At 45.6% G+C, this 11,539-nt stretch overlaps 1 protein-coding gene across 7 annotated transcripts in view; it reads right to left on the minus strand.

Annotated features, from left to right (window-relative positions):
* Nucleotides 1-7,021, minus strand: part of ATP11B (ATPase phospholipid transporting 11B (putative)) — a 63,503-nt gene extending 56,482 nt beyond the window's left edge. For all 7 annotated transcript variants that reach the window (XR_012587766.1, XM_074593239.1, XM_074593241.1 and 4 more), the window contains exon 1: nt 6,780-7,021. Coding sequence is in view for 6 of the 7 variants with exons in the window: in XM_074593239.1 (XP_074449340.1) it covers nt 6,780-6,806 (27 nt within the window). In the remaining variant the exon portion in view is untranslated. The remainder of the gene's footprint in view (nt 1-6,779) is intronic.
* Nucleotides 7,022-11,539: the final 4,518 nt, after the last annotated feature.

Here is an 11,539-nt window from a genome sequence, read left to right on the forward strand (position 1 = left end):
GTTTTGTTTTTTTAAATCACAGTGTAGCTGTTGGTTCTACTTTCTATCTTTTCTATCATAGTCTGTACTATTGCTAAGTGGTTTTGGTGTTTTTTTCCCCAACAGCAGCTGAAAAGAGGTTTGTATAAAACAAAGAGTCTATCTGCAAATAAGTCACCTGTGTTTTGCTGGAAGATATGACCTTGCATTCACAGTAGCACTCTGTCAGATCTATTTTGCTGCAGTTCTTATCTGCTAGCTTATAAACAGATTTTGTGCCAGAAATTAAAGGATTTTTTTTAAAGGTATACTGTAGATACCTTTTGCCAGTGAAATAGGTACAAAAAGAGTCATAACTACTGAGGACACCACAACACAATAAAGAAAAACAGGTGACAGATCACTAGCGAAAGGCACAAGTCATGATGCTTTTAATTAACTTTAAACACATTATTATATTTTTCTTTAATAACTCCTATCTCTCCACCCCAGAAGAAAGCAAACAGAAGTTTTAATGAATTCAGCCAACCCATCCAAAACTAGAAAAACGAATACCAATGATATCCGAAACACATGTTGAATGCTATTAAATTCGGCACATATTTACTTGCCTTAGATTATGAATTTTACTTTCTGATGAGAGTTCAGAGGCAACCTCCTAGCAATAAACAGAGGCATCCACCCTGACCATCCCCCCCGATACCACCTACTGACCAGAACACAAAAAGCTTTTGCTCTTTGTCAACAAAATAATATTTTTCTCCCTCAGTCACAGAAAACATAAACAGACAGTAGCTATTAGCAGAGCGGGACCCTGTTAGTGCAGGAATGTCATATAGTCAATGAAACGGTCATAGTATTGTGTGACAAGTGGAAGCTTAACACAATAAAAACTTGCTGCTTAAAATGCTCATGGCTAGGAAAAAAAAAACAACCCACAAAAACAATGGGACAAGATACAGGTCAACATCCAAGCCTCACAGCAAGGCAGCACATCAGACAGCCCTGATTTTCCTGTTTTTAAAATGGTCTCTGAAAGAAGCAGTGTCAAGACTGGTTTGATTAGGTTTTGGTAGGTGATTTTTAAATTTAGAGTTTAATTTTTATAAAACAAGATTTAGAAATTACACACAGGACAGAACGGATGTCTCTGCCTGGAAGAGACAGCTGGCTGAAGCCAGGGCCAGGCTCTGCAGGCTTTGGAACACGCTGTGCTGCAAACGCATTAGCCTTCAGCAGCCGCAGAGTATAAAAAGAAAATAAGGTTAAAAGACCCAAAGACAATGGGAGGACTAGTTCATCACATCACAGAATATCTAGCAAATAAATAGGGCCACACTTTATCCTGTGTGAAGTTACAAGAGCGGGATCGTTAACCCTCAGCTCTCAAACTACTGTAACCAAAGCAGTGCAGCCTTTGGGCTGTTCTAACAGGCATCTCGCTGATCCTCCAGTGACAACATGTGAGGTATTAGCTGGGCAGTCTGAAGCAAAGGAACACTTTTGAGCAAATACACATTTAGTTTTCTAGTATACAATAACACACACCCACTTAATTTTAGCCAAAAAGGGGAAAAGGCTTCAGTGATGATGAAGAAATGAGGGGGGAAGCTGTGCTCCAGAAAAGCAACATTATTTCAGAAGCTAGGATTCTTGGTCACTGGATTAGCTCAAAGTACTTTCAGCATTCAAAAAACACAGGGAATTTTTCGGGGGGGGGGAGGGCATGGGGAGAGAGAGGGAAGAAGTAACTGAACTGGTTCAATTCTATAAAATGATTAAGTGAAAATAATACACATGTCAGTACAAACAATGAGATCAAATGCTCTCCACCTTGTTCAGAATGCCAACATAGAATCATAGAATCATTTAGGTTGGAAAAGACCCTTGGGATCATCCAGTCCAACCATCAACCCCACTCTACAAAGTTCTCCCCTACACCACATCCCCCAACCCCACATCTAAACGAGTCTTAAACACATCCAGGGATGGTGACTCCACCACCTCCCTGGGCAGCCTATTCCAGTGTCTGACCACTCTTTCTGGGAAGAATTTTTTCCTAATGTCCAGCCTAAACTTACCCTGCTGCAGGTTGAACCCATTCCCTCTTGTTCTATCGCTAATTACCTGTGAGAAGAGACCAGCACCAACCTCTCTACAGTGTCCTTTCAAGTAGTTGTAGAGAGTGATGAGGTCTCCCCTCAGACGACTCTTCCTCAAACTAAACAGTCCCAGCTCCTTCAATCGCTCCTCATCAGATTGATTCTCCAGGCCCTTCACCAGCTTCATTGCCCTCCTCTGCATTCGCTCCAGCACCTCGAGATCTCTCTTGTATTGAGGTGCCCAAAACCGGACACAATACTCAAGTTATCACAACTGCATCAATACTCAAGTTATCAACAACTGCATCAATACTCAAGTTATCAACAACTGCAGTTATCACAGAATGCCATCTGCCCCTCTCAGAACATCTGAACAGATACCAACACCTGGAAGGAAAGGGAAGAACAGCCCAAAAATACAGTGCTGACCTATTTAAGGACATTTCCCTTACGAAGAGAAGAAACTTTTCATTAGAACGCACCCAAAAGATGAACAAGAACTCTCCCACAGATATTGTCCTGGGGGTGTGTGTGGGGTGTGACAGGGACAATCAACACAGAACAGTCAGACGTGCCCTGCAATCACCTCTCAGTGCAGGCCACGTAGAACTTTTGGAGCAGCTGAACTCCTGATGTCCGTCCCAGCCTGAACCTTCTTATAACTACAAAATAAAATAGTCTGGTAACTAGGTTTTCCAGTTAAAGACACCAATCCAAAGGAATTAATCTATACATTTTGTCTTTGACTTCGGTAAAATATCAAAGTTGCATTCACCTGGATACCTCGCTCTGCATAGCGTGAGAGTTGTTGTTGTCAGTGCACAACAGCATTCAGGTTCTGAAGTTGTAGGAAGCTACTCTGCCAAATACAGCACTATTCTGCTTCTCGAACTGTCACTTATAAAAGAGAGACCAGGCAGGTAGCTCTTAGGTTTTCTCCATGCAGTATCTTTTGTACATCACTGAACTGCCAGATAACAAATCTAAAGGCTCAGACTCCATGTAACAGCAACTAGAGGGGAAATGCAGAGACACTTCTTCACTTGACAGGGCTAACAGTTCAAAATTATGCAGCTAAGATCATCCACACAAGGGTATTCTATTGCAATTTTTGGAGATCTCCTTGCCAGACAACTGAGATTGTCATTACTTTCGGTTAATACCACTGCAACAGCTCCTGCACATCACCAGGGCATCAGCACTGTTAGAAATCTATCGAACTGGAAGTGGTACAGAAAGCCACTGAGTGCTACAAACCCCACTCGGTACTCTGGCTTGGTGTTGGCGCTGCACAGCTTGACAAGGAAAGCCACAACAGCGCTCTGCCATACACAGACCAGCTGCATGCTCTAACCCATCATATTTGGAAGTGTAAATAAAGTGTACTGTTCCTGAATGTTAACGATGCTTCCTATGAACTGCTGCTTACCTGGTTGCTTTTTTCCAAGCAGAGTTGGCTATGCCTCTGGTGTTACACAACCCTCAAACCCACATCCCTGCTGTCTTCCTGAGATCTCAAGGTAACACAACTCAAGCATCTTTCCGGCTCAAAACTTATCTTTGAAAAACATCAGGGCATTTTACTCAAAGCAGTGAATTGTACCCCGTTAGTCTCTACATTCTGTTATTACTAAAACTTAAGTACGTCCAACTATTTACTTGATAATGATATAATATAATACTATTAACTAGAAAGTTGCATGCTGTTAATGACTTACTACACAGTACATTTAGTATGGGACAGCATTAGACGAAGAAAAACTGATAAACTCTCCGTGTAGGGTGGTGTTAATTGATTCTGAGCAAACAAAGCACACTGAAGGCCAAGACACCAAACCAAACTGATGATTTCCAAGAGAATCCCACATAGGCACTGAAGACTGAGCAACAGCATTACTGTCACCATCCTCTGTCACGCAACAAACCACTGCTACTTGAAAAGACAAACAGCACCTTAGTTATTTGTCTTTCGTCCAAAACTGTTCTGGACTTGTAAGACCATAATACAGTCCGACGTTCTCAGCATGTCTCCCATTCCCAGAGGACTCATCACCCCTTTATGTGGCTACACAGCCACACATAGATTTTCACAGACTAAAGCACAGCAAAGTCACCACTTCAAGAACTTAGCTGAAATAACTTGAATTCCATATCAGGTCCTCTCATCACTTACTTCTAAGACCGCCCCCTTCATTTTCCATGCCCCTTTTACAACTCTCGAGAACACAAGTTCTCAAGATCATATACACTCAAGACAATCTTGTTAATTAGTATATGAAATACTGTCCTCTTAAACAAGAAATTGCAAAACACTGGTTGGTTTCGTATAGAGTACTTAATAACTACCTAAAAGCACCTTCAGCAAAGTACCAGTCCCTCCCCCTTTCCCCAGTCCCTTACTACTTTCCAACATTTCTGCACACCAACGTCTTTCTTTTGTACTACTACAACATCCCACTTACATCACTCCCACATATCTGCCTGGTTCCGACCCTCCTCTATGGAAGGGAACACTTTTTCACAAAACTTGTTGCCACATCAAGCACAGGTACAAATACACGCTCTAAAGGCATCCAAACCCACACACTTCTCTTCTCCTATCAGAAATAAATCAGACACAGATTTTGCCACGCTTTGATTCAAATAGTCCGAGTATTCCTTAAACTCCACAGCCATCCACAGTACGAGCAGCCCTATTTCTGCCACCCTACTCTTCTCACTCGCTCTCATTATTTTCTCAGCATCTTTCCCCAGGTTCTCAGCCCTTTGACGTTCTTTTAGAAACTAAACATCATGGCCATATGGAGAAGCAAACGTATGCTGGGATCTACGTTAAACCAACAATTACAGACAGGGATGAGTTGTCTGAGCGTCCCTCGGAAGAAACATGCAGCGTGGTACCTATCTTAGGCTATTTTTCATCTTTACGAGCTGTGAAACAACCAAGCCTTTAACGTCAAACGGGGAGGTTTACAGAAAAGTAAACACAAAACATGTATCATTCCAGTATTTTTTTCCTTAGTACCATGTTTAAACATCTGTTCAAGCATCTTGACTTTTTATTATCCCTTACTTCTACAACACTAATCCTTCCTTGTCAGAACTAGTGCAAGTTTTAAGCAGTTATTTTCCCATCAAAGAGTTTCCTTTAGAAGAACAAAAACCTCTTACTCTAGGTTTACTGCTCATTGTATTACACTGAGTTTTTACTTTCTATTAAGGGCAAACATATTTCTGGAAAGGTGGTCAGTGTACTCACAGAGAGAAAAGCAGTTGTGTTCGATATGTGAACTCCTAGCACTGATGCAGTTCCAAACCCTACAGAACGCTGCTTTAAAAACCACACACACAAACCTCAAGCCACCTTCAAGGGGAAAAAATGATAGCTATGTTATGTCAAACAGGCTTTATTCTAAAAAACTTCCGTACAACTGTAACAGAACAGGAGAGTGCAGTCAGAGCTCAGACAGAGCAATTAACTTCCAGGTCAATAACTCCTGGTGTCACACCAAACTAGGGAGCACTGTCAAGCCAGCGTTGAGAACACCACCGCAACCTCTGTGCTTCACACACAGATCTGGGAAAATCCATGGCCATAGGAAAGAAGGTAGGGGAAGGAAAGGAAAGGAAAGAAAAAAACCAGAAAGAATTTATCTTTTTTTGTAAAAAGCGATGTAACAAATTAAACAAATCATTAGTGAGACGCAAGCTTTAACCATTAAAATATAAAAACCTAACTAATGTAAGTTCTTGTACTAACCTGGGCAACATCTGGGATGCAAGGTAACTCCAATGAACGGAAAAACTATGTTTGTAAATACAGCATTTAGAAGTAATTCCTCCCCTTGAGAAAAGGCATGAGAAATACTGCTGGAGGGGGCACAGGAAGCCCTTTAATCAAATCAAAACAGCCAAACCTGATGTACTTCCCTGCTATAGCACCGCAGATGTTACAGCCACGGCCGCCTTATTTCCCTCGCACGGTGTAATACAAGCACAGCAGCCTGTTCAGAGGCAGACATCCTCTCTCCGCAGCCTTTTTCAAGTGGTTTCCCCCCCGAAAAGCATCTCACGGATGTTTTTCTTCCATTTCTCGCCACTTTGAAAGCCGTAACGCACAGACAGCGGGGAGGGCTGCAAAGCTCTGGGGCACAGGGAAATAGAGATGGGCGAGACGGCGCACACCAGGTGAAAAAGCCTTGGGAGATTTCGCAAGGTGAAGGAGGAAGAGAAGCAGCAAATCCCCGAAGTGTCGCTCCACGGAAAAAGGCACCGTCATTCCTGCGTGGAGAGAAGTTTGGGGAGCCCTTCCCGAAGGGGGCCACAGGTAAGAGAAGGCACTTTCCTCTCCCTCAGCAGGATTTCAAGGGAAGAAGAGGAACACAAAACAAAACCCAAAAACCCAAAACCGAAACACCCCAAGCCCTCCGAATATTAAAATTAAAAAAACCCCTACAACAGCGTTCCAAGCGCATCCTGCGGGTCTCCCCAGCCCCACACCTCCCCGTTCTTCCCGGCGGGGGGAGGACTCTCCCTCACACACCGCGACCCCTCAGCCGCCCGCCGCCCCGCTCCCCTCGGGCAGAGGCAGCGGGACGGGGCCGCCCCGGAGGGCCGGGCCGGGAGGAGGCGAGCGCCCGCCCGGCCCGGGGGTGCAGGGGAAGCCCCCGGGGGTGCCCGGTGACGGGAGGCACCTACCAGCTGCTGCCGGACCCACCGCAACATCCCCGGCGGGGCGGGTCGCGGCCCCCGCGGCGGGGCCCCCTCGGCAGTGCCGCGCCCTCCGCTGCCGCCGCCTCAGGCTCGCCGCCCGCCGCGGCTCCTCGCCATGGCGCAGGGGCCCGACGCCGAGTTAGGAGCGGCACAGCCCGCCCCGCGCGCCCGGCCGCCGCGGCTGCCGGCGCCCCGCCGCCGCCATCACAGGACGCCGCTGACACCCCCCACGCCAACGCCCGGCCCCAGGAAGTGACGTCTGAGGGCGGAGGGGCGGGAAGAGGAGGGGGAGAGGATGAGGGAATGGAGAAGGGTGAGGGGATGAAGGGAGGGGTTGAGGAGAGGGAAGGGGGGGACGAGGGGATGGGAGAAGGCGGTGAGAGGGTGGTGGGGGGAAAGGGGATGGAAGAGGGGCTGAGAAGGGGCAGAGGAAGGGGGTGAGAGCGTGGAAGAAGGGGGTGAAGGGATGGAAGAAGGGGGGAGAGGGGATGGAGGAAGGGATGGAAGAAAGGGGGAGAGGAGATGGAGGATGAGGGTGAAGCGCCTGATCCGCCCCAGGCCTGGTCAGCGAGGGGTGAAGTGTTGTTCCGCATTTCTTCACTTGAGTTGTTTTTTTTTCTTCACTTCACTCGGGGAGCTGCTGCCTCCGGACCACAAGGGCCGTCCCTCGCCCGAGCCACCCCAGTCCAAGCGGCCTCCTGCAGGGACTTGGGCAGGGGGCTGGAGGTCTCCCTCCTCCCCATACAGGAGCCGCAGCCTGCCGTGTCCCTGCGCCCGTCGGCCTCCGAGACCCCCCTTTTCTAGTGAGGTGAAGCTGCTTCACAACCTCTTTATTTCTATCTTTTTTTCCTCCATTAAAAAAAATGCAAAACACGCACATGTTGGAATAAAGGCGCTGAAAAGAGGCCTGATAACCACTGATTTAAACCTAAGAAGCAACAGCACAGGGTGTAGGTATCCCAGGTGCTGGGAGGCTTTTGGCACCTTTCTCTTTTCCTGAGCCTGGCAGCGTTGTGCTAAACTGCTCTTTGGTTACAGCTGGATGTTGAAATGTGTTGGTGTCAGGCGGTGATCTCTTTGAAATCTTCTGTTTTGCTCCGAAAACAGCTACTACTTATGAAAACAAAACTGCGTTCAGCTTCAGACACTTACGCACACCGACACCAGGCTGCAGCTTCTGGGCCTGTGTGGCTAAGAACTAAAGGAGATTATTTTAAGCAGTAAAGACCTGAGTATTTGTGACCAAATGCTGTTGTCAGTGAAGTCAATGACAACTTTGACGCTGACTTAGAGAGCAGCCTTTTTGTGTGTGAAGATCAGAGTACTGTTCCTGCCATTCCCATTTGTTTCCCCGTAATTATGAAATACAGCCACAAATCATATCTGCCATAGAGCTAATGTAGTTTTCAGTGTTCAGTTAGAAATTTAGGATGTAATTCATCATTTAAGATAGATGATACAATGGCTGAACAACTGACTCTTGTGGCAAATGCTGATGGTTTAAGCATCAGCATTTAATTAGAAAAATAGCCTTAAAGCAGTGGGGAATAAGACTATTTTTATCAGGCACTTAGGAAAGCTAATGTTAGCTAAACTCTGTAATAAATGCTAAGCATTATTTCAAAACATTTAAATACATCAAAGCTGAGTTTCAAACAGCTTGTGCTGCCCTGTTCATCTAATGTGAAGTCTGAAATAACAGAGTGATTTCACAGCTATGGCACGTTGCCTGGAGAGTGGCCTTAAGCCAGAAGCTTAACTGATACGCTTGATATTCTGCTCCTCCATTATCATCAGATGTCGAACAGGGTCCTCGCCACTACACGCGAAACATCGTATGCCATTTCTCTGAAGAGCCAGTGTATTTGTCGCTGTGTCGCTGCCAAATTCAAGCATGAGTTGCACTTTCTGCAAGCCTCTGTTCCCGGGGCTTGCGGTGATGTTACATAAAGCAGCTCCGCGCTTCCCGTTCCATCTTGCTGTAACGATACTATTTCACCAGACAAAACTTGGAAGCAATTTACAAGTGATTTGAACCCCGCAGTTTATATTTTTCACTTAAAAAAAAAGTATATATTTTAGTGGATGAAAGTATATTGGTAGGATGAAATTATTTTGCTGGGTGCGGCAGAAGGCTCCGACCATATTCCTTTTCCAATATTCAGCAAAATTCCAACAGAGTGACATCCTTGCCTCGCATTCTGCCTAGTAAAACGTCACACCTTTTAAATTGTTCAAAAGCCCACACTAGACATTTATGAAGTTTCATCTCACCCTTGAGAGGTAAATAGTTTTCAGAAGAGAAAAATTAAAGCAGAGCAGACAAGCCAGATATTGATTAGCCAATAACACTCCACAACTTCTGAAATCAAAGGTCAACTGTATTAAGAATTAAGATTCCCAGCTCAGAGATCCTACTTTAAAATATTGCCCTGAAGCCTCACCTGAATTTGTACAGCTGGTTTATACAGAAAAAAAAAAAGCAACTGCTGAATAAAAAAGTCATTTTCTGATACGAAGATTAGGTTTAACCCGTCGCCGAGGCTTTCTCGATGAGACTCCAAGCGTTCCAGCGGAGAAATACTCTGTGAGAGCAATGATTTCAGATGTTTGGTTAGCAAGATGAGGACACAAATGTTGTCTGATATAAAAATGTGTACACAAACATAAAAGCATGCGCTTAAATGTTAGGTCCAGCAAGCTTTTAATTATAAGTGCATGAGTAATTCTTATGTAATTGATGGTACTACTTTTAGGTTTATAAAATTAAACATTGGTAACCACAGAATCGTTGCCTGAACATGCGCGCATCAAATTGCCTTGGGGGCTGCTGGCGTTGCTCCCTGGGCTTGTTCTTGTGTGAGCCATTCAGGCTGTTATTCTCAAACGGTGTTTTGGGGCCACTCTTCAGCAGGAGCTGGCAACGCGTTGGCTATGTGGCTACATATGATGAGGTCACACAGCCGTATGTATGGTATATGATGAGAAGAGGTGATGAGAGGAGACGAGCAGGATGGCACTGCTGCCCGAGGCGCAGCTGCCTCCAGCATCCCTGCCCTTGAGAACCTTTCAGCTCGGCGGCTGGACCCTTTTTTCCCCTGCCACATCCCTGGGCACACCAGCCGCATCCCAGGTTGCCGCCGCCGTGCTCGGGAGGCACGGGATGGCCCAGGGTCCTCTCTGGGGCACCAGCAGTGTGGCGGGGGGACAGCCCTGGTCTTGTGCTGCCGCCAGCGAGCACCGGTGTCCTTTGGGGCCAAACAGGAAAACAGCGGCGCCTAGGAGAGCGGAGCAGGGATGTAGGTTTGTGTAGCAAAGGACTAGTAATAGCCCCTCACAGTTCACCGTTTTCCTGGCGGAGAATTCCTCTCACTCATTGCTTTGCTTTTAATTACGTATTTTGTCATTTCTTTAAATGACTATTTTAATCTATGCGTTATTTACTTAGGTAACTACGGTGCTAATTAAAAATGTACACTAACTATAAAAATGCCCGGTTTGTTTCTAATCCGTAGAGAGAAAGAGCTGCCTGAGAGACACGGGGCTTCTTCAAGGCATCTTTATTCCACAGGCATTCAAGCGCTGGCTGAAGCACCAATTATATACAGATAATCAGTGGCTGATTTTCAGTCACAAGGCCTTCATCTAAACACACACGTGGGTTCTCACCTACAGCAACCAGTCTTCAGGGAAAAAGTAAGAGCTAGAAAATGCACGGAGCTTTTTAAAGGAAAGCCTTGCCTGTAGTTTGTTGCTTCGTTTTTGTGCCCCGCCAGAAATAAGATCAGATTAAATTACAGGGTGCACAAGGTGACATTTCCAAGACACTTACTGGATCTACACAATAGTGCATTATTTTGTTATTTCTTCTTCTTACCCGTTCTCTCAATTGCTAAAACCTGGATCCTGATGTAAAACCTCAGCTTTCTATTATAGGTTTGTTTTTTTTTCTTTTCACTTGAAAGCCTTGTTTACAGTGTGGAGCTTCAACCTCTACCCAGCACATGGAGCTGCAGCGAGCCGGACCCCGGAGCGCCGGGCTGGGGGCTCCGTGCTGCAGGGGGAGGGTCCCCTGTGGGCTCACAGAGGACTTCGCACCCCACCAGGCTCCACAAAAGGATGCTCTGCGCTTCCACGATCCCCTGGCTGTGTGCGAGAGCCTGGCCTGCTAAACACAAGCGATAGAGTTTAGGGTCAGCGCTACCCAGTTTGCAAGGCCCCCGGACAACAGCGGGCTGGGAAAAGTGCCGTACTTCATCCTCCCTTTCAGCCTCACTGTTAACTTTTTAATTATGTGTTGCCTGTAAGCCATAATGTTTGGCTTGTGGCTTTCTCTAGCACTGCTTTTGTTTCTCAGGGAAGCGGTCCAAGACTAGAGGAAATAGGAAGTGTTTAAAAGCCATCCCTTATCTTCATGAAGCTGAGTTTGGCCAGGGTGAAGAATAAAACTCTAGCTGTTCATGCCCTTTTTTCCTTTCTTCTTTTTTTAAAGGAAGAGTTAATTTTGAACCCAAGGCTCATAAGTTTGAAACATCTTCAACGGCCCTGTCTTGATGGCAACTGGAGGACTCATCGTCTTGCAAAACAGGGGTTTGTGAGGAAATGTGTTAAGATTAGTCAGTTAATTGCTATTTCATCCTGGACAGTGACATCATTATGCTATTCTGTATTATAAACATGGATATCCTTGTAAAATGTGAATTTTTCTCCAGACTCTTTAATGATTCATAAAAATATACTTTTCC

Source organism: Larus michahellis, chromosome 6 (assembly GCF_964199755.1).
Source record: "Larus michahellis chromosome 6, bLarMic1.1, whole genome shotgun sequence".
Taxonomy (NCBI): Eukaryota; Metazoa; Chordata; class Aves; order Charadriiformes; family Laridae; genus Larus; species Larus michahellis.